Source organism: Gallinula chloropus (assembly GCF_964237585.1).
Source record: "Gallinula chloropus genome assembly, chromosome: 9".
NCBI lineage: Eukaryota > Metazoa > Chordata > Aves > Gruiformes > Rallidae > Gallinula > Gallinula chloropus.
The window spans coordinates 8,708,487-8,732,424 of NC_140094.1; the positions used below are offsets into that span (position 1 = coordinate 8,708,487).

General features: G+C 43.6%; 1 protein-coding gene across 1 annotated transcript in view; it reads right to left on the bottom strand.

Moving 5' to 3' along the window:
- Positions 1–380: 380 nt before the first annotated feature.
- Positions 381–23,938, bottom strand: part of SHC4 (SHC adaptor protein 4) — a gene marked incomplete at its 5' end in the record, with an annotated part of 29,142 nt that continues 5,584 nt past the window's right edge. Inside the window, 11 exons of the mRNA XM_084267881.1 lie at positions 381–552; positions 1,276–1,529; positions 3,024–3,203; positions 4,587–4,647; positions 5,950–6,127; positions 8,064–8,190; positions 8,854–8,905; positions 11,927–11,980; positions 13,607–13,726; positions 14,603–14,666; positions 21,496–21,566. Of these exons, the coding sequence (XP_084124007.1) occupies positions 397–552; positions 1,276–1,529; positions 3,024–3,203; positions 4,587–4,647; positions 5,950–6,127; positions 8,064–8,190; positions 8,854–8,905; positions 11,927–11,980; positions 13,607–13,726; positions 14,603–14,666; positions 21,496–21,566 (1,317 nt within the window). The 3' untranslated portion in view covers positions 381–396. The remainder of the gene's footprint in view (positions 553–1,275; positions 1,530–3,023; positions 3,204–4,586; positions 4,648–5,949; positions 6,128–8,063; positions 8,191–8,853; positions 8,906–11,926; positions 11,981–13,606; positions 13,727–14,602; positions 14,667–21,495; positions 21,567–23,938) is intronic.

Sequence of the window (23,938 nt, forward strand, 5' to 3'; positions counted from 1 at the left end):
ATGCTAAAAGGCACATACTAATGTTCCAGCAGTTTGTTCAAGTGAGCTTTTGCATGTAGAGGTTTAATTGTGCTTTTAAATAGTTACTGATTCAGTATGACCTTGAAAGTGACATTTGTGCATGTCTAAAATACCTTCTCACAAATGAGTCTCACACTCTGAAGGTGTAATTTCATTAACATTATATATATCTATATAACTATGCTTGTTGATCTTCACAGATCTACATAGATATACACATATACATATATTCATACATACACACACAAAAGGGTATCTTCTGGAACAGCAGCAGAAAGTGCAGTCTATACTTCTTTTGAATTGTCTTCACAATGGAAAATTCTCAGCACAGTTTTCCAGATATGAATTGTCTTGGGATTTCTGAGATCCAAGGGATTATTTGTGATACTGCATGTGTCCCACATTACTCTCTTTCCTTACAGGCTGCTTCAAGCTCACTTCACTTCCAGAAGAGATGATTGGCAAATTATTTTCCATGTGATACTGAATAAGATGGCCTACACTGTCAAATACGTGGTCTTTGGTTCTCACCTAATAAAAGAAGCAAAAGAATATATTTATGGTTACATCGTGCTTATAATTGGTTGAGCATGAGCCAAATGCATTAAACTCAAAAGGCATTGAAGCTACTGAACTCACTGGATAGGGATCATTAGGCTGTAGACAGCAATTCAGACTTATCCTGTGACCTACTGTTAGCTGACGTGCAAAGCAGAGGACCAAGTTAAAGAGACTGTATGTAGAACTGGGCTGATTCTGCTAAGGGGATTTTATTTTCCTGCAGAAGAGAGATATTTTTCCCCAAATCCCACTGAGGATTACTTTTCTGATTTACTGTCTCCTCTGAGAGATGTCGCTCAAGAACACGTTTCTAGCCCTGAGCAGAAGCAGGTAGAATTGAAGTGACAACAAACCAGCCCTGCCTCTTCTGCATCTAGAAGTGTGTTACTAATCAAAGTATTTATTTCATGTTAGGGTTATTCTTCTAGAAGTATAATGATGATTCAAAGGATGCATTAAGTGTATATATTAATTATCAGCACTTAGACTATATTTAAATACATCACTTCTATTTCTATGGCACTTTGATGCTTTAAATTTCTTAAATCGAACTTTCAAAGCTGCTGAGGTCACTGACTAAATTTAAATTAACCTGGATGGAATCAGATCAGTTCCACTTCCCAGAAGGCACCCATGCATTTTGACTGAAATAACTGAGCAGCCCTGAAATTTCAGGGTATGAAATGTTCATACCTTGCCCTCCGGGTCCACCAAGAGTAGATGCTTTGCTTGCCCTCCCTGAAGTCCACTGAGGACATACTGACCAGGTGACGTTGTGCTCTCGCGCACCAGAAAATCCCCATCGTTGACTAGGAGGCTCTCTGCTGCTTTCCTGTTTAATTTGCCATGGTAACAATCTTCATTCTTTAGCTGTTGCTTTATTTGTGGCAGAACACAGAGACCAGCTGTGTTGCATGTGGCACTCTGCTGAACAGCTTCTGGTAACTCTAGAATTAAACAAAATTAAATGTATTGGACACTTCACCTAGGATTTCAACCTGGAAGGATGCAAGACAAAATTTTTTTAGTAGCTTTTAAAAAATTCAAACGGTTCAGTCTTGAAGCTGTGATCAAACCAGCCCTACAGATTGTAATGATAAGCACACATGAATGCTCACAGCACTCCAGTGCATTAGGTAAAATTATCACACTATCTCCTCCCATACCTTAGATGGGAAAGTCTTGGGTCGCTAGGCAACAGGGATTGGAAACAGGAATTTCTCTGATGTTTTACTGGTTTGAGTTTGTGTTTCTTTTGTTGTATTAAAAAGTAAAATCTTCCCTGTTAAAACAAGATTTTCATCGGGTTTTAGCCACTTTTTAAAAAAAAAAATCTAAATTTTCCCTTCTTCCTTAACAAGCTCTGAAGAGATCCTTGGGAGAGTCATGTTGAGTGGCTCCAGCTATGTGCAGGAATGTAAGACAACATGGCCAACGTAGCCAGAAGGGAAGGATTACAGCATGATGCATCTGCTGTGAAAAAACGAACAATTACTGAATGTACTAACAAAACTGGGTGGTTTGGGAGACAGCCAGTCAGACTGCAAATGATTCACAGGCAGGATTCTTCTAAGGAAAATAAGAGGATACCACTTCTTCAATGGAATTGTGCAACCTAAAGGTCCTCAGGATATATCCAGTTCCTTTCAGAGCATAATACAGCCCCAGGTTAAAAATGTCACAATGGTCACAGATTCCCTTTACTGTAGTTCTGGCTGGGCCTTTGCCCACTTTCTGTGCGCAGCCAACTCTTGACAGAGAAAACACTTGATGGGAAACTGTAAAAGGCAAAGCTAATAAAGCTTTTTTTTCCAATAATGAGGACAATCAGTAGCAACTATGTAATCATTTAATGGATATCCACCATTTGGGGTCTGTAAATCAAGATTCAGATATCTACCTCTTGGAGTCTGTAAATTGAAACTTAATTTGACATACATTTAGGAGATACTACTGATTTTGTTTGATTTAGAAACTACTGGATGAGTTTCAGTGGTCATTTATGCAAGAATTAAGAAAAGATGGTCATAATGATCCCTCCACTTTGGCCTTGCATGCTACTGCCTGTGAAGCAGAGGCACCTGAGGCCACTTGCACCTTACAGTGGTTAAGATCTGGAGCATAAAGGAGAACCATCTTCCTTGAGGTATGGTACAGTCCCAAATTTTCACATAATCTTAAAGACTTGCTTATTATATGACCTGTGAACAGTATTTATTGTCATCAACCAACTACAGAAGATAAAAAGTTACTCTGCTTGCTTACCATCACTACTTTTACTCTTTAATTACCTTAATCTTGAATTTAACAAATAAAGAAAACACAAAATAAAATAGGAAGGATCTCTTCCCCCCATCTTTTGTGTCTTTCTCCATGCACACAGATAACAAGATCCCTCCTTTGAAAGCTTAGAAGGATAAGGTATTGCAATGGGAACGTACTGGCCTGACGCAGTGGGCTCCCATGGATCTGTGCTGTTGCTGTACCACGGGCTGTACAGACTGTGGACTGCAGAGTCTGTGTGTTGATGTAACACGGATCATCAAAAAGATCTGTTTTGTAGGCAGGCTTCAATAATGTTGCCTCCTTTTTTGTCTTCTGTGATCTTTCACCACAATTACCTGCAATTAGTATATAGTATGTACAGACTTCCTTCTTTTTTTTTTTTTTTTTTGTAAACTGAAGTTAAAATAATCATAAAAGCTGAAATAGGTTCTTATATACACCAGTGAAGTCATTCAGAAGGAAAAGAAAAATTGGCAGATGGACTCGTTTTTCCTTATGGCTAGAAGGCACAAGTTGCACTATGTAAAATGAGTTATAATCCAGTTTTCAAAAGTGTTCTGCACTGGTTCAGTACTGCTTCAATCAGTGTCAGCAGAAAACCCCCCACTGATTGAAAGGAAATTAATACATACGACTCTACAGAGACACAAGCTGTATACGTCGTTTCTTGCAAAACCCTTTCCTTCCCTTCTGCACCACAAAAAAACCTTGTGGGAAGCTGAACAATTCTCTTGCTATTCTGGTGGAGCAGGGAAGATGGAGGTGGTTGGCACTTTGTGGCTCTGCCTGGAGAGCCAAAGCCACATCTGTCGGGTCAGGATCCAAGCCCAGGACCAGGCTAACAGAATACCCCCTGCAGGGTATGAAAATAATAGCACTTCAGCTAGCCAAATAGCACACATATTTTTCCTCTTTAGCAAACGTTTTATTCATAGATCTATTCATTCATTCTTTTATTTGGTAACCATCTTTTTGTAGAAACCATTCTATTCTCCTCTCCTTCAATCAGAAATAGCACAAGAAACAACCATCCCCTGCAGACAGTGCAATGGATCGCTTTAGAGCGGTGCAGGTGGGAATTCAAAAGGACCTCATTGTGCAGCGAAAGAAAGAGATGAACTGAGCAAATATGCTCGAGGCATCAGCTGTGGCATGGGAGGCCCAGAAAGAGATGGAGGCTGGTGGTCTCTGGGGTCCCAGAGAGCAGGTTTTGCTAAAGGCAAATTGTCTCAGCACAAAGCTGCCCAAGGCAGGGGAAGGGTACAGCCACACTGAGAAGCCAGTGACACTGGAACCAAGAGTATGGGCTTTGTTGGAACAACCACCCGATGCCAATAGTTTGGGTCTCGCCAAGCATTTGTAGGGTGAAGGGGTATTTTCAGACATTGATAAGCATCAAAGCATCTTCCTTTTTCAAAGGGCATGAAAGGGAATAAACCAGCAAAGACTATGAAAGAGAATAAAAAAAACAAAGAGCTACTGTACAGTATGTATCATGACAAGTAAAATGACTAAGTCTGCCAGCAGACTTGAAGATAGATTAGTGGCCTTTAGAAAAGCTGTAAGGCTTTTTTGTCCGCCCTTCATCTAGGGAACTCAAAATGACCCAGTAAGTAGAACACTTTTCACCATTGTATCAAAAGCAGAGGGGCAGCTCTACCAAGCAGCCTGCCTTGGCTAATTCTGCCTATGCATGAGAAAGAAAACAGAGTACATACCCACATTTTTTTTTTCTTCTGGGCAATTTTCATATATATTGATGAATGTCGGGCTGCCCGTCTGCAGAAAAATTGTGAAAACAGTCACATAAATTAGTCCCTTAGAAACCTCAGGTAACTTCAGAGCATCCATGCACAATTTGGGGATTCAAAGACAGGTAACTAAATGTATCTGCTCCACCAAAAAACTCCTATCTCCTCAAATAATAATTCATGCTTTCCACAGGGTCTCATGTCTGGACATACTCCAACCCCAACAAATACTGTTAACTGCCTGGTTACATATCTAAGGTTTAGTATAACTCCTAGGTTCAGATTTTCTTATGTTACTTGCCATAAAAGCAAGGAGAAATAACTAGACATCATGGTTTGAAAGTGAAATGGTCACCCAGTTTTGTGAGCAGCACTAGGAGGTCATCAGAACTGAAAGGAGAAAGCAGACATAACATCTCCACAGAAAAAAAAGGCACTTGCTGCAGGATAACTCCTTGCAAGCTTCGAATGCAAACTCAGGATAAAGCCAGAGACCGGCTGGGGAGGCTCAGCTCATCAGGCCCATAGACAAGGAATGGAGATGGTTGAGGTTAACAAAGCTAAAAATGGATGGGGCAGTAGCGCAGGAACCTGGGAGCAGTTGCCGCCAGACGCAAATAACGCTTGGGAGCAGCAACCTTTTGGACAGCACCAACTGGGTTCCAGCAGGCACGTCTGAGTGCGCTCCCTGTGATAAAGCCATGGTGCCTGCTTCCCTGAGTGGGGAAATGCTGATGTTTCCAAGGACTAGCACAGCACGCTTTAAAGTCTGCACAGTCTGCCTGAACTCATATGTTTTACTCCCTGTTCTTTATTCCCCACTATCCCAGAAAAAAGCCAGAGATACATGCATCTTTTGCTACTGTGGCTGATTTAACAGAGCCTGTTGAAACACTCCAAGGGTAATTAATGTTGTATATACACTGCAAAGAGTCAATGTTATATGCATAGGCTGTAGAGCATAATGGACAGGATGAAATATTTATCAGATCACAGAATCAGGAGCCAGGAGGTCCAAGATTTTGCAGATGTTCTCTCAGACAAGCCATTTAAATCTGTATCTATTTTCTTCTCACAGTTAACGAGCGAACAAGGGAATATTACTTCGTCTCCTAAAAATACTCTAAGGACAAACCAGTTAATATTCAGAAAGTGCTTTGGGATTCAATTATGTATTAAGCATCATTAAATCTAGCCTAAAAACCCCTTTCCTGGGATAATCAAGACCCGGTTCTGATGCTAATGCCATCCTTTACACCACAGCAAAACTGTGGTTTATTCATTCCTATAACAGGCAGCAAATAGTTATCCCAGAAGATGATGTACTTACCGAGCAGTACTGCTTTTTGCACTGTGTAAGACAGTTAGCCCTTTGGTCTGTTTGCACTTTCATTCGCATGTCTAACACTCCACCAGTGGGAGGCTCTTTCCCTGGAATTTCATTGTAATATTCATGATCCTCCTTCTCCTGTGAATTCCCAGCTGATCCATTAGCATTTGCTGCCTCACTGAAAAAAATACGGGGGGAAAATGTGCAACTGATGAAATCAACTGTTTTCCAGTGTAGCCAAACATCCCCAGTGTTTGCAAATCGCCTGATACACAGATTAGCCATATGGAGGCTGTAAAGGGCTTTGGGCCTGAACTTTCAGAGCTCTTTTTCCTGTTACTTCTTCCTGAATTAAAAATGGAGGCATCACAGCTTGGGGTGCAGGGAGGGACGGTCATTTTCTTAGCAGTGGGAAGCCCACAGCCCTTTTCTTTGACTTGAAAATATAAGAGCCACCTACTGAAGCTTTAAGACAAGAGTGCCAGTGCATCACTGTTCAGTAAGGTGTCCAAAATGTAGACCATGAAACAGATTCATCCAGTTTCTTGTCTCAGCTTTATAAATTGCTGAGTAACTTAACAAGAAAACCTCATGGCATTCAGTTAGACAAGCCTGCAACTGTTTTAGAAAATCAAATATTGTTACAAAAGAAAATAAATGAAGCTTTGCTGAGTGGAATGTTCCCTGATTTTAATAACCATAATCAATACAACTGCTCTGCTTCAGTTTGAAGAAAACACTGAATGACATGGAGAGCACCCAGTGTTTTTCTTGAGCTAAACCAGAATGATGATAGTTTAAGTGTACAGCTGATACACTGCAAAACAACTAGGTGCTTCCTGTACTGTCTCCGGTCCCGAAATAAAAAGCTCATCTCAAATCTTACTTCCCTGTTTAACAAGAATATAATTGGATAAAAGGCCTCGAGCAGGAAAGAGATAAAGTTCAAGTAGTTGATTATGTGATATGCAGTGCAAGTATTTGATTATGTGATTCATAGTAGTTTGGAAGTGAGTGACTCATTCACACAGCAATATCCGACTTCTCTGCCTGAGGACCGTTCTCTGAGGCTGGCTGCGGGTTAGGCTGAAGGAGGGAATCTAATTAGCCTCTTCCATTTCTCCTTGCTCTGATTTACTTGTGGCATAACCTACCAGAGTTTTATAGGAATGTCTCTTCCACTGGTTATTACCCCAGGGAAAGCGGACCAGTATTAGCAGTAGAATGGTAAGAACCACTATACACAATGAAATAAACATAAGCTGGAGCTGGGGCTGCTATTATGTAATAAAACCAGTTCTGTTGCATTGCATCAGGCACTGTACCAGTGACATGGCCTGCACAGTAACACTACAGCTTTACCTGCTCATGGAGGTAGCAGGTGCTCAAATCTGGCATAACAATAAAGACTGAGAAAAATAGGCACAGCTAACCTGTGAGGAGAGCCATAAATTAGAGCAAGAATCATGTCCCCAGTGCAATGGAAAACGGGTAATTGAAATGGGGAATTGCGGTCCAGAAATTAATCTAGGCCCTGTATTTTGAGCAATGTGCAAAGGACAGGACTTCACACTTGAAAATGCCAAGCAGTGCCTGTGTTCATTTCAGTATATGAGGCTGATGTCAGTCACACCAAGTGGAATCTGAGGCTGCTGCCGGGACATGAGCAGAACAGTAGAAAGGTGAATTACAATGGCTTTTCTGTCCCACACACACACACTTTCAATAGCTCCAGTAAGCTTAAATTTGGCATGGATCAGGACTGAACTCAGAATGCATGTGTGTGCATCCGTGCACTGTATTTATGGAATTGGGACAGAGTAATTTGAACATTTGTTCTGCTTCCTCGCATGACTTAAGATAAAGTTGTTTAGTACTGCTAAATTCTGTGTTATGCACCTGTACAAACGTCACAGAAATCAATGAAGTTTACTGGAATAACCGAATTTTAGTCTATTGTATTCTGTACATACAGCATATATTTCAATTAGCATATGTCCAGAAAGCATATTCAAAGCATCTTATTTATGGATCGCTCTTTGGAATATATTGTTTTCCTGAAAAGTCCTAAAGAGAAGGAAACCGCCAGTTAAGTTGACTGAGAATGTTCTGACCTTTCATTAGACGTAACCAGGCTAGATGGGTTCTTCAGGTACTGTTTGAACCGGAGCTCAAAAGCCTGCCCTATGGTGTTTATCACCTCCTGTGCCATCCCATTGGGACATTCCAGTATGTGGCATGCTGCAAAAAGACACCTTACTTTAATTAAGCAAACACACTTTATTCCAGAAAATAGACACACAGGCTTACAGCAGAAAAGCTGTGAATGAAGTTATGCTTTAGATAGCTTTAGGACATTATACAGACTGAGATTTTTTTCATGTTTTAAGGAAATCACTCTAGGGGTTTTTTTTAATCAAAGTATCAACTTATAACTCAGTCAATAAAACTTCTCCATTTATGCTTCCAGCATGGAGTGCTCCTGAGTATATACACCACTCTGCTTTCCAGCAGCACACCCAGGAGCCTGGGTTAGATGAAGAGGCTGATTCACAACCCTTCGCTCATCTGGAAGCTGCTCCAGAGCAGGAGAGCTGCCCACCTTGCCAGGCTCTGCCCTCCCTCCCAAGGCAAGGCCAGCCTGGGAAAGCTCCTACCCCTGGCTGGAGCCAGCAGCTAGTACAGCTTTAGTCTGACCTGTAGATTCTCACCTTGCTGCACAAAAAATAGGATGTTTAAAGCCACATCCTGTGTACCATCACTCATATTCATACAGCATAGTCAGAAATTATACAAAACACTGACCTGTTCAGTAGCTTTCTTATTTTAAAATTCAAACTATTCCTTGGTACAGATAAAGCAGACACATAAACATGTATAACTGTATGAAAGTTGTTTCCATACCTCTCTGATTAACAGGATCTTTTGCTACATATGCAACATAGTCTGTCGTATCCTATAGGAAAGAAGACAACACATCTTTAAAATTATTGCTATGAACAGCCCTACCATCACAGCAAAACCACTAAGTCAAGAGATTAAATATAGATATGTTTAGCTTTAAAAAGCACGCTTCTTTCAGGAAAAGCAACTGCAGGTACTAGCAAAGTCAGGTAAGGGAAAGATCAGTGGCACTCTGGTGGCTATTGGCATAGTAGTCGTCCTGGAACCTTTTTCTCAATGCAGTAGACCACTTGTCATTCTTCCGGACTCAAACTCTGTTTTCAGTTCCAAACTCTGCAACAGGAGTAGAAACACAACTGATGCTACACCAGGAGGTGAAGATGCTCTCTTCCACTGCTCCCACAGAGCTCAAAGCCTCTCTTGTGTAATGCGCAACTGCCAGTCACAGCTTTTTACTGGGACAGTCCTCATCAGTGTCAGTGGAAGAAAAAACAGTGCTAATACAGAATATTCCCAGTTTGTAGCATGAATATTGAGTTTTGAAGGCATCTTAGAGAAAAATTGATCTTTAAAATACTGTATAATACAATAGGTATCTGATCTCAATCGCTGCTGCCTGAATTTAGTCTGGCTACAGTCAGGTTAAATTACTCTGGACCTCAAGGCTGTTGCTGAGATCAGACAATCTCAGTATAATCAGTTGTCCGTTTCAGATTCTCTTTGCAGCCAACACTGAAATAATCCTGATGTTTTCTAGTCAAACTGAAAAGGGAACTGGAATGGCAAAATTAACATTTCTAGTGATACTGCAAAAGCAAAGAGTCACTTGGTAATTCAGTGGCATAGTAAAAAATGGTGAGGTAATGAATAACATTCTTTTAATTATTAAAGATGCATTTTGTTATTTTGGATCTTTAAGGCGGGATGGGGAAAATGCAGTTCGCAGCTTAAAGGCATGGCTCTCCTGAGGGAAGATGCAATCAGCTGGCAGGAAACAAGGCCCCCATTTGCAATATGCACAAGAACAATCATTTAATAATTCACAGTGAGTGACACCAGAGGCAGGTCTTAGGGCCAGGAAAACTTGTCCTAGATAATGTTTTCGACTCTCCAAAGTTGACATCATTAAAACAAAGCAAGCTAAATATTTCTTACACATTTCATGAACTCAATTTTCCTCCATTTCCTTTCAGGTTTTTCCTGAAGTTCATAAATATTTTAGTATACATTTTAAAATAAATTAGGTCTAGAGAGCAACTAGAAACTCATTTAACTGGAGCAGTATGTGCAACTTCTATATGTTTGTAATGTTTATGTGTATGCATAGATGGCTTTTCTTTAAGATAAAGCCAGAAGAGGCTTTTTATTCTGGGGTAGAGTATTGTGAGTCCGTAACAGTGCAGAACATCACTGAAGTGCAATTAGACCTTGGACATAGGGGCACATGGAAAGGCAGATGCTGTGAAAACTGTCTCCCATTTAAATGTAAAGGGAGTTTTGGAAAAATTACCTGAACAAGCTGCCAAAATCACCCCTTAAGTGAAGTGCCACTAGTTACCACTGCTGAGCAAGATCTCCATTTTACATACTCTCTCAGTAAGAAAAGTGTCACCAGCTGCACCACCAAGCTCATTTCCTGCAGGACATCTGTATGGAAACACATCTCTTGGTGGTCCTGCCATTAAGCACTGACCAAACACAGCCCTGTGCAGCCTGCGAGATCTGGTGGGATCCCTGTACAAGACCAGTACAGGATAATAATACTTAAAAAAACCCCCCAAGCTAAAAAAAGTAAACAACCCTTGGAGAATTACTCATCCAACCTGCTGAGCAAAGGGCTGGAAAAACATCCCTGAATTTTCCAAACTGGAAGTGTGGAATAAACACAAACTAGACAGCCAGCATCTAGGACAGGGTACATACTTCAAAATCAGGTCAGCGTAAGAACATATTTAAACTGTTTAACTATCAAGAAAACTCATTTTGAAATGCCACATGTGATGCTCAGCACAACAGCACTTGGAGCTACCTGGAAACCTGCAACAGGAAGGGTGGGCAAAGCCCAAGGACTGTATTGTACAGCATGGTGTACTGGGATAGCACAGGCATCTAGAGGTGAAATTTGAACTTCTTAGATTCTCAAAAATCCCTTGAGTTTTAAATGGGATCTTCATAGCATTCTGGCACCAGGCCTGTGCTATACCCCCTCTTCTGGGTGCAGGACTGACAGCACAGAGCCTGCACATATGCTCACTCCCCACCTCCCAGCCCAGCTCCAGAAAGCTCCAGTTCTCAGGCAGCTTGGGCAGCATCTCCCTGTGCTGAGCACAGCTGGGCTCCTTACATCACCCACATGGCCCTCTAGAGAAGATCCATCAGCCACATGGATCTGTCATTTTCCAGTCAAAGCTGGATCTGGCTTCCACCCCAGTGTTATCAAGAGCATGACCCAGAGCTTTCTCTGTTTCTTAACACAAGAACAGAGAGACGTTTAATAGAAGTGAAGGGCAGAAAATCCAAAACGGATTAAAAAGAAAATACTGGTTTTGTACCACATGGAGTGTGAAATTCAGAATGCTGGCAGGGCAGGGCTCCCTTAGATTCAAAGGGGGAATAGGGCATCTTGAGGGATGACAAATTTCCTGCTTACAAGGAGTTTGGAAGAAGATAAAAAACATCTTGCTTGAAAACATCAATGACTTCATGACTGTGATACAAGGAGAAAAACCAGTATCTGCAGGAATAAGGTTATGCCATATCTGTTTCTTAGGAGCTGTCTGACTCTAAAATCTAAAAATGTAGAGGTTTTGAATGAACTGAGCCTCATTGATGGGCAACAGGAAAATTAAATATGTATATACATCTGTCAAAGATCCACTGAGTCTCTATTCAATGTCTCCTTTCCTGTCTCAGTCCCTCAGTCTTCTTGTATTACTGGTCACGATCCAGAAGTGCAGCGCAGCCTGTTAGTGCTTGTGGATAGGAAGGGATAAAGCAAAGTATTGCAGGTACTTTTACTCTCATAATAATTCCATTATACCTGCGGAAGGATATTTTATAAATCAATACTTACTGGGTCACCTCCAGAAGCAAATGAGATTGACTGCATGTGATGGTTGGCAATAATCTGAAAAGCATGACAAACCAGTTCAACATGCTTATATGCCACAGATTTAGAAAACAACAGAGCATATAACTTCACAGAGCAAGCAATTAAGTTCATGACAACCCATCCATTAATACATGCACGTGTCATTTGCGAAGGAAGGAGATAAACGTTGGAAGATTTCTGACACTATCTATTCACGTTTAGTAATGGCCAGATCCCTGAGTAATCTTCCTTAAAGGGTTTTCAGAATGAATTCAGCCAACAACTTCTTCTAACCTGGTCAGCGTGAAGCTAAAAGAGGCTTTGAAAGGGCAATAAGCATAAATTGTTTCCAAAGTCTTTGGTATTAATTAATTTTAAAATTACCAATAATTTTATTTAAATGCCTGCTGTATATAACAGTGGTTTTACAGACAGGCCCCACCAATAACTCTAACCGTATTCTCTCTCAACACTAGCATCAAGCCATTACTTTACTAGCCAGATCAAGCATCAACTTCTTTTGGATTCCAACAGTACCTCATCTCTGGAGACAAACTGTTCCTTGTTTTAAAAACTGCACTATATAATGCAGGTGTAACATAATGAAAGGTGGTGGCAATGCAAGACTAGAATGAGTAGGATTTCCCATTTGCAAAGGTCTAGTAACTAGTAACCTTGAAAGAATTTCCAGACAATGCCCCACATGCCCATGTATGCAGTGACCAGGCACATCAGCACACGTGGAAGGAGATCTGTCCAGGCAGCTTTTAGTCCCATTACAATCAGGAACAGGTTAAAAGGGCAATACTTGACCTGCCAGCCCCCAGGGTTTCATCCACTGTAGGATAGCCCTTTGCTCCAAACCTGGTGTCATAAACCATTTACCCCTCCTAGCACAAAGGCCCAAGGGACAGGAGACCTCTGTGCTGCAGGCAAACCACCAAAAACTGCCTGATGCTCAGCATGGCAGCAGCTTAGTGCAGTAATTCCTCAGAGCCAGTGAGCCAGAACTGCCTCCCTGATGTTCCCCTGTTCCAGCTTGGAGCTGCTGGACTCATGCAAGATCAAGCTGGGAGCTGAAGCCAACTGCTGACAGAGGAATTAGGGGGGGCAGGATGAAGCTCCTCATCACTTCTGCCAAGAAGGGAGCACACCCCAAAGTCCAGAGCAGATCCATGCTCTCAGCAACACATCTCAGTGGAGCCCAGAGACTTTACATAGTATAACCGATTATGCACATATATTACCCAGCTGTAAAATAGCTTTGAGTAACAGCAAAGCCAAGCTCTGACTCATTATTTGTATCATTTTTTCCCCCTAGAACTTGTCAAAAACTCCAGTTGGGATTAATGCCTTGTTTATTACGCACTGTACAGGCAGACACACACACACACACAGAGAAACAGTTTGCCAAGTGCTTAAGGATCCCTCCCCATGGAAGACATCATCATAAACAAAAAGGTTGTGTGCTGCATGTCCAATCCCTCCGAGTCGCACTCCTTTTTAACTTCAGAGGCATCAGGTAATTCAGCGATACTGGGCATGCACAAGATGACTAAAGGGGGCTGCTTTCCCTTCAAAATGCCTAGCCTTTCCTTCAGAAGCCAGGAACAGAGAACACAGGAGCATGGAGAAAAGGACGCTGATTCATACGTATCCTACCTGCTGCGTGTCAACATTAATCAAAGTGAGGCTGTTTGTTGAAATGGTCAGCTTTATATTCAAGCCAGAAAACTGAAGGTTACTTTTGCCAAGTACTGAAGACAGAAACTTCACTGGAGGCTTTGAACAAAGAAACAAAAGAAAGAGGCTGTCAACTGAGTCCGTCAGGGGCAGAAATATATCAAAGTCAAGTAGATTTTATGATATCTTATTGAGAATTTCAATGGAGCAAGGATAATGGCTTGGTCAAATGCAAATAGATCTCATAACAAATATCAGCTTTGAATACTTGTAGGCATGGGGTTTATGTCGATAATGGGAAAAAAAGTTTTAAACCACAATCCCAGTGAGCTAAATGTTATAGCTGGGTCAGTAATTCAGAATGCAGTGTCCCTGCTGAACTCTGCTTTGTTTCCTAGACATGAAGCATTTCTAAGCAAGTCAAGAAATTTTGTCATGTATTTGTCTTTCAAGAGCACGTTCATTCCTCCTGAGCCCTACAGTTACAGAAGGAAATCAGTAACTTCCACTGGGCATAACCCAACAGCAGCCACTGACTTTGCCCTTCACTGCATCCCAGTTATTAAATAAATTATCAACCCGTTAGATACTGCCATTTTAGTTGTCTTCAGTTTGGGGTTTTTTTGAGATAAACAACAACCAAGTAATCCTCCAGTGAAGGAACTCTTTTTTGCTATCAAAAGGTCTCCTCCATTTTACCAGCTGGAGCCTAAAATGCGAAAAGCACTACAAAGGCTGCAAGGAGCAGGAACTCTGGGAATGCCTTTAATGCTGAAGAAAAAGTGTGGCACAACCTCAGCCTCAAAACAAGCAGGCCAAGCACCCTGCTACAAATGCTCTTTCATATTACACCGGGTTCAGGTGGATGAACGTGCACTAACGCCAGCACAGACTGAAACTTGTTGAGGAATTGCCCATCCAGCCTACCAAAAAGCAGATATAGGAAATTAATCATTCAGCTAAAACAGTATTTACCTTTCGCTTTTTTATAGCTCCATTTGTACCTGATACAGCTTCACACAGACGGCTTATTGCTTCCCTGTGAATAGAAGAACAGAGCACACACTGTTGGATCATTTCACATGCATCATCTGTAACAGGGCCAGCAAACCTGCGATTTATTGTTATTGTCCCACTTATAAGCACTTAAATCTTCTGGAAGGTCTTTTACAGTTGTTTTTCTTTCTTCTTTCCTCCCACTGTTAAAAAAGCCAAACCTACTTAGCAATGATTCAGTAGCCTGGTTTGCATTGATTACTTTTCTTCATAGAAGACATCAATTTTACCTAATGAAAATTTGTTTCTTAAAAAGAAAAAACATCAGCTAACCACAACAAACCCCAGCCTAATGCCTGCAAATCCTTTTTCTCTGTGTGGTTGGGAGGTCTCGTTTGGCAGGTAGGAAGCTGTCCCTACCCTAATCCTTCTTATTTAAACCAGCAGGGGTGTGCTGAGTGAACTCAGCTGGGTGCCTTGACCGCCCTTCTGGTGATCAGCTTCTCCAGTTCTTTTTCATGTCTGAAGTCTCAATCCATATCTTTCCATCTCTGGCAGGTATGTCCCAAACTAGACATCCTTTTCCAGCCACCCACTGTTCCCTACAGGCACCTCTTGGTTTGGGAAGCAGAAGGGTAAGGCATAAAGCACTCACAGTGTTTATTGGTCTGTATCAAAGACAGCTAAATTACACACTTGCTGTAACACAGTGGCGCACTGTGCCTATTTTCTGCACTTGAACAAAGAAAATCCTGATACAGGCTCAGGCAGGTGGCTGCTTTGGACACACAGCGGAGCGCTCGGCCGCCCTCATCGAGGTTAGCACGGCAGCTGGAAAAAAAAACCCTTTTGTGGGCAGCCACGGGCTTTCCCTGGCTGATACCCACTGTATGAAGTGAATAGGGAAATGGTGACTGGGAGGTGTTTAACAAGTTTTCTTCACCTTGCCTGGATGTCCCAGTCTGAGCCACAGACCCCAACCTCTCCAGCTGCCCAGGCCCTCTGCTGTGGAGCTGCTGGAGAGACCTGTGTCACCGTGCCCCAGTCACCCTCTCAGACATCAACCCCATATTGGGCAATTTTATTTTGAGGCCATAGCCTCAGCCTTTCTCTCACAGCTTAATTCAAACTTTGGCTTTCAAGGGTTGGGATTCTGTTTTGTTCTTAAGGAAAGGAAAAATAGTTTCTTTAATCATTTGTTTATGTTATTGGATTATTAACCAAAGAGCTAATTAGGAAACAAGCTAGTTAGGAAAGTTTGCCTGTTTTCAGATGAGAAGAACATGGCACTGGGCTTCATTTCCTAAGAAAGTTTTGGTTCAGAAAGGCTAAAAAATACCAGAAGACCACACAACGGTGCTAAGCAGCAGCCAGGTATGTCCTGCGAAGCAGATATTCCCTGGTGAGGAGCACGTTCTCCCCAGGACCCCGCATTGTGCCCAGGGAGCAAACCATCCCACACATAAAACCAGCGCAGCACCAGTGAGCTACAGCATGGCTGCTGCCCCTGCTCAGTGCCCCACGGATCTTCCTACACTGGTGGGCTGTGTGCTTAAAGCACACATAAGTGATGCTACATCAAGTCCTCCTGTCAGAGAACATCCTGAGAAATTCAACCTGGAGACTGTCAAATGAAGGGAGACCTCACAACATGGCAAAATAATAAAATACAATTAATATGTTCTGAGTGAAAACAGCAGGGAAAAGGAGGAGCATCATCATGGGTTACAAAAGATGGGTCAGAAGCACAACTTCTCGAACACTGCCTTTTTTAAGCCTTTTAAAGCAAATTATTTCCCCCTACCCAACTGAAAATATGCTCTTGAAGTGAATTCCCAATATCCTTTTTGTTTAGCTCTTGTTTTATTGTTACCAGTAGAAAGGCCAAAAATAAATAAAAAAATAAATGGGAAAGGCATCCTGCACAATGATCTTGCAGATTCCAATAATCAGCTTGGAAAATGAGTGCTCATCTTCTCATTCAATATTAAAGGAAATTAAAGTCAGAGCCAAGGCATTAAGGCTACCTACAGCCTTCAAGTCTAGCTCTACCTAGGAAGAAAACCAGATACAGAGAAAATTGGAAAAACAGGGAAGTCATCTATTTTGGTGACAAATTAGTTCAGCCCATGTGGAATAAGGATTCACTGGCAAAGCTGCCAGCAATGGACCCCATTCTTGCACAAGCCAGTGTGGTCGCTGCCCACTTCACTGTGCTCTGAAGCACTTGTCCAGCAAACAGGACCCAAGAAGCAGGGAAATCATTTCTACTTAATCGTTTCTATTACCTCTCTCTGGTAGGGGAAATGATCTGCTCACAGACATTTCTTGCTACATATCTCTGGGTGGTTTTCCACAAGATCTAACAAACCAGCTGAAATAGCATGTGAAAGGTGTGATGACTGGGAACACCTTCCCACTACAACTGAACACGTGTAGCTTTCAGCCATTTCCACGAGGCAGGAGGGCCTGAACTAGAAACCGCACCGTTTCTAGTGCACTAGGAAGGAAAGAAACTCTGGGTGCGCCCGCGATAAACTGAAATAGGATTTACTGTATGTCTGCCTTCCTCCTGGCAAATTGCACTCAATTCATGCTTAGAGCCATTCATTGCCCATCACTTGCTCTGGTCGGTCTCTGCTTTTAGATCTGCTGGACAGCATATACCTGTGCTCACGTGGTGAATTGCCTTGTTCCTGGATAGATGGGCAGCCTTACAGGTTCTGGTGTTTGCTTGTCCGTTTGAAATCTTCCAAATCTGAGGCAGCAGCAGAAAATGTGGCCTTGGTATTCCAGTCGTGTTTCTGCTTTTTCTTTCTCACCTCTTTGTCATTCATCCCAGAGCAAAACACTTTAGGTTGTTTGGGTTTTTTTTCCTTTTAAATCATCCTGAATGAGATAACTCCACTTGCACACTCTGCAGCAGTTGTTCTCGACCCTGGGAGCCACAGAATGAAATCGAGTGTGCTGTGAGGAATTTAAATTGTTTCTGTAGTTTAAGGGAAAGAAAATCTTTCTCCTCGACTCCTCGGGCATCTTCTGTCACTTGAAGTGGAATCACTGCATGGTCCTGCAGTGCCCACATGATTACGTAAACTGATCAGTGTTTCACTGACAGAGTTTTCACTTTCCATAGTGAATGGAAGAGATTTGGGGCTGCTGTTTTTGCCATCCTAAGTATTACTCTGAAGCTCTTTAGCCCACTGGGCTGTCTCCAGCAGCAGAGCTACCACAGAGCCAGTGTCCCATCCAATCTGGGGGGAGTTTCCCAGAGGTTATTCTTCTGGGCACCAGGACACTGAGGATCAAAGCTGATAGTTCACTGTGGGCACTGTTGCACTGTTGTGGGATCCAGGAGGTGGGATGGGGATGAGGGAAGCAGGACCATTCCTCTTTGACTGGGACACTGAAGCTCCTGAGCACATTGCTGAACGGAGCTCCCCACTTTCTGGGCTGGAACACACTGAGCTAGGACAGTGCCATGGCCCCCATGCCAGCGACTGCTGTGGGAGCTGGCGGCTCAGGGAATTTTTGGTTGCTCCCCAAAACACCCGGTCCAGACCCTGAGGGCACGGCTCCCTCTGGCTGCTGAGTAGGCAGCCAGTGACCCGGCCAGGCTGTAGCCATTGGCAAGAGTTCAGCAAGCTCTGGGGAAGGAGGGAGCGACAAGGACAGACCCATTTATGGCATCCATAAGCTTTTAGACCAGCTGAGCTGTGCAGTCTATGGATTTTCTCTGGGTCTGTGCCCCTGGAGCAAAACCCATGGCCGACTCCTCCCTGCTCTTCCAGAAGATCCAGGAGAGCAACGTGCTGGCAGTAACAGCGAGCCACTTTGTTTATTGTTCCCCGAGCGAGAGTAGGAGAAGAGAGATGGGCTGATGTAAGCGAGTAAGCATGCTGTTGAAGATTTGCTTTTAAGCGTCTAGGGCTCAGCCTACAGTGTCTAACAGAAAGTGATTGTGCGTCTCAACAAAGTTGAAATTAATCTTCCAGACAAAGTGAGCCTTCTTCCAGCAGCCCTCCCCAGCAGCACGGTTCAGACGGCCTTCACTGCCTCACCAGTTCAAGTTTGCAAGTTAATGCCCTGATACAGAATCCTTCTTCCCATAAACGCCCATACATAATGACTAATAATAAGTTTGATTTAACGGAAGCAGGAGATGCATAAGAGGAAGAACTGAAGGGCTGGACAAGGGAAGCAAACGTCAGGGTCCAGCAAAGGCAGGACCTGTCATGGGACAAGGGCGACAGCCCAAACATGTCTCGTGCCAAGAACAGCAAGCACAGCACATTTAGAGATGAACCTTCAAAAAAGCACAAAACCCCTCAAGCAGAGGAACCCGTTACCCTTACTGTTATCTTGTGGTGTTACTCTTGTCAGCTGCATGGAATTTCGGATCATAAATTTCTGCAAAATGGGAAGGATGTCCTAAGGGCATGTGAGCTGGGTCACAGGCAGGCATGGCAGAGAGCTGGAAAACTGCTGCAGCAAAATCTCCTCTGCCAACCTCCTCACCACACAGCCACTGAGGGTACAGAGCACCTCAGTGGCCGGTCCTTCCCCTGCTGCACTGCGGCCACTCGGCCTGATGGCCACAGGACACCTCAGCACCCCATGGGCATTTGTAGTGCCAGAGAGGTCACTTCTGCCTCCCTTGCCCTGTGCCTGTTAAGTGACTGAAAGTGCAAGTCCAGCAAGAAATGAGAAAATAAATTCTCCATGGTCATCTCTTTTGACTCCTCACGGCACTTTGGCAAATACAAGTGTGTTGATCTTTCCAACATTCACCTAAGGTAGGCAAATAATACCTAAATTTAGAGGTCAGGTACAAAGACTGCAAATACACATAAAGCAAGGCAGGGAGCAGACATGAGAGACCCTTTCTATATAATTTTAAAACAGAAGATGCCTCTCTGTTTAGTGGAATATCATGGGAGTAAAAATATTTTTTAGCCCCCATACAAATAACAGAGCTGCTTAAAATGGATCATTTCCACTAACTCCTCAGTCGGTGCACTGTGCATGTCATCTATAAACTTACTCCCCTGGGAGAACAACAGGGGAATGATCAATGTTATCTTCGCTCCAGTCAGCTTGTAATCGATCAAACTTTAAAGTTTGCATGCAAGAGATCAGCACTTCAGCAGCTGGTTTGCAAACAGTTTAAGTTTTGGATTTCCCATGCACAAAAGAGCCCATTAAGGCCAGCAGCAGCACTTTGTTTAGGTGATGGAATTATTTCCATTCTTAAGTTTTCACATAGCTCCAGTTAACAAAACCTTTACTATTTGGGCCACAGTAAAGTTGGCAAGCTCTTGCCACACAGTAATTCAGATCCCTTGTTTTCCAGACAAACCATCCAGAGCTCTGCTCAGTAAGGTTAGCGGCAGACATACTGCGTGTCTTGCAGATGGGAGATAACCTCACTCCTTGGCTGAGGCTGCTGAAGAGCACAGTGGCTTGGTCAGAATGTGCCAGGCTGACTGCTTTGGGCTAAGTGTGCTGCACGGCTCTTCTAGGCTGAGGGAAGTAAATTTGTGTCTCAGGCACTTCTTCACAGATGCATGCAGGAACTGGGTGCGTCCATGCTTATGCTGACTGTAAATGTCAACAACCACTGGTTTCTCATATAAACCAAACCATGCAGCTTTCAAACCTGGCAACAGGCATTTAAGGACTCAGGTTTTTCAGGTTCTTCCTTTTAGCTGGTAAGTCTGGGAGACACTAGGTAGAAATATAATGCTTATCTCTTTGTGCTCCTTTCCTTTCTCCAGGATTTGATGTGAACACTTGAAGAAGCAAAAGAGCATCTGTAAATCATCCGCCAGCAGGAAGGAAGAGTTAGGGAGGCACAGGAAGCCTCAACCACACTCCTGGCATCCTCAGCATGAGCCGTGCCAGAAAAACAGCTGAGAGGAGGAGGGAACGTGTCTAAGGCTGGGCCAAAATGCTCTACACCCACCCCTTCAAAAAGGCTTTGGGAGGTGCTGGGATGCAGGGTGGCTGCCGGATCACAAGTGCATCCCAGCAGCATGCAGCGCTTTGAGCTGGAAAAAGGGTGCTTATTGAAAGCTCAAACACTCCTGCACTGACAGACTTACTAGAATAAAGGAAAAAGTAAAATTTGGCTTCTCTGTTTCTGACAGGACATTTCAACAACCCCGCGGGTGTATATGTCAATAATCTACACCCAGCTATGGGCAGCCATCTGCGACAGGAGGTGCAAGCTTCACAAGAGCCCACAAAATATTTCCCATTTGACCCCCATTCAGTTGTATCTGAGAGCCAAATATCCATCTGCTTCTGCTTTGCAGCCTGGAAACTTGGGGCTGCGGTGCATTGGGAAATGACTGTGTTTCACACATCTTCCTTGTGACTCCGGCTGCGGTGCAGATGGGGCCAAGCAACATCACCCATCTGGTAAAAATTCATTAGATGACCTTGCTTGCTTGAGAGACTGATGTGTGTCAGGTGTGAGAGCGTGGCAGAGGCTCATGAGCAGCCACAGCTTTACTCTGCATCCTGTGTGAGCCGTGCAGGCAGCACTGAGCCGCATGCCTGGCCCGGCTGCTGCCAGCACCCAGCTAGCTGCACGTCTGCACTGTGCCGCCACTGCAGGGGGGTGCTCTCTGCACCCAGAACAAGAACTGGGAGAGAAATTAGTCCTGTGGCTGAAACAATTCATTTTCCAATGCAAACAGCCTATTCTAATGGCCGAGCCATTCAAATCATCGCTTGGGAAGAACCAAACCAAACATGCAAACTCCTGTTCAGAATTGTCTCAGAGCCTGGCATGTACTTGGCTTCATACAGAAACCAGTGCTCAGACTCTTCCTTCTGGGGCTGGATTTCAGTGTGGTATCACCTACCTGGTGACTTGCGTTCGCGTGCCAAAGTCCAGGGACCTCATCGACTGCAGCACTTCAATACAGCCCATGTACTAGGGAAAAGAGAGAGGGGGGGCTCTGTTAATATCTAGCAAACAGGTAAGGGGAGGATCACAGAAGGAAGCAAATGTGATTTCAGTCCACTAAGTATATGCAGAACCACAGTCTAAATGGAAAATCGAATCAACCAGCCTAAAGCTGCTTCCTAAATAGATCATGTTTTACTGAAAAGTGTAGAGAAGAGCAATAAAGATACCAGCAGCTTCAACAGCCTCGCACAAAAAGGGAAAAAAAAAAAAGGTAAAGCACTCTGGGGACACAAAATCCAATCATTCCTCATTTCCAATTCTGCTTATTCTCACTGATTAGCCTATGGCCCTGAGCTGGGGGGAATGCATGAAGGTAGGAAGGACATTTCCTAGGAGCAGGGAGGTTCTGGAAGACCTACAGGACCGATACACTCAGACCCCCCATGCAGGAGAGCTGGCTGTCCCTTCGGAGCAGCTGGAGGCATTACTAGGCATGAGGAAAACCACTGGCTCCATGCTGCTGCACGTCTGATGACAAATAACCTCTGCAGAAGATGAAGGAGGTAGAGTTGCAATTCCAGCTCATAGCAACAGCTCTTAAAAGCCTGCACTATTAGCTGACCTGCTTTAAATTAGAGGCTGACTCCCACACTTCTGTTGTTTGGGGCAGAGCTGGGGGCTTTTTCTATACTCGTTTGGGATTTGCGTAGGACTAATTTTCAGAAACATCAAGAATGTGATGGCATGTCAGCCCATAGACTCCTCTGATGCTCTGTACAACCCTAGAGAACATTTTCATCTCAATGAAGTGTGCTATGCTAAGTCTATCCACTGAGTTTACCTCTCCCAAAACATATCTTACTAATTCCTTATGCATTTCTGTCAATATCCACCTCTCTGCTGTCAAAGCACACAGACATCTCCACTTCATAAGGCTGGCATAGATCTGGGTCTCAGCTTGCATCCCCCCCCACTTCCACAAAGAATTCTCCTGGAGGGAAAAGGGCTTTTGGGAGCATCCTGCAGTGCTCACACAGTGCCCATGGGCTCCTGCAGCAGCCTGCAGAAAGGCAAAGCCTCTGGGGTGCAGCAGCCAGCCTGGAAATCCCATGCAGGGACATGCACGCTCTGTCCTCTGTCCTCTTATGCTGACTGGGTGGAAGGAGCACTGTCTGTCCAGAGAAAGGTGCTGTATTTATCTCCTCCTCTTCAGTTTGCCTGCGAATTGATTTTTCTGCTGGACCATGCAGAGGCAGGGTGGTTTATGCCTCTGATTCAGCTTTGGAGACTTTCAGAAATGAATGTGCAAGTTAAAGAGAGAACGTATGTGTGCAGTCAGACAGGGATTCCACAACAACTGGATTATCCCTGTTTTGGTCTCCCTCCAGATAGCAATGTAACCCTTGGGAGAACTCCAAAATTAGGTCAGAACCCTGGAAGGACATCAATAAGTATCTGAAGGGTTAGCAGAACTGCTTCCCTAATGAACATTTAATGACTATGTAAAGCACTCTGACAGCTATCTTGCTTGTTAAAGATATTCCTGCTTAACAGGAACAAAACAAACATGGAAGATAATGTTTTGTGCCTCAGCTTGTAGCACAGTAGAGACCTCTGATCCTACAGTATAAGGTCAAGCATCCTGTGAGCTGTTTGGCTGCTCCTCTATCCTTGAGAAAGGAAGATTTAGAGGAGTAGGTGAGTCATATGCTGATAAGTGAGTCCCCATTGCATCCTGAACAGATGCGTGGGAAGCTACTCTAAGCAAAGATGAAAAATCAATATTGGGTTTTTGCATAAGTGACCCTGAGTGAAGCTGAACTTATCAATGATTCACAAAAGACCTTTTTTTTTTCTCCTTTAAAAGCCTGAGTAAGGAAGTGCATTAACATGGCAGCTCACTGCACCTCTCATTTATTTTAGCTGCCATTGGTTATCTAAACCAGCAGTTAGTAACTGCCAAACCTTCGCATCTCAGTGGGAGGGTACAGAGAACCCACAGAGCCCTGGGCTGGGGAACTGTGGGACTGGGGCAAAGGAAGTCGAGGTCACAGAGCTGGGGAGAAGCCCATGGAGCACACAAAAGGACAATGGGATACCAGAAGCCTATTCAAGAAAACAAAATAAATTCTCCAGGGAAGAGAAAAGAATTAATAAATAAATGAAGAAAGTATTAACCCCTCCACAGCCAGTCAGACAAGCAGTGGAGATAAGAGAAAGAGGAAAGCAGGAGACAAGGGCGATGCCTGTCTCAGAGACGTCTCCTGTGCCTGGACTTCAGTTCAGGTGGTGCTCCGGCTCCCCATCCTGTACACCCAAACAGCAGCTCCCACAAAAAGCAGGTGGGTTTGTCTGGGGAGGCAGGGTCAAGGCCACCCCCCACTCTCCTGCTGCAG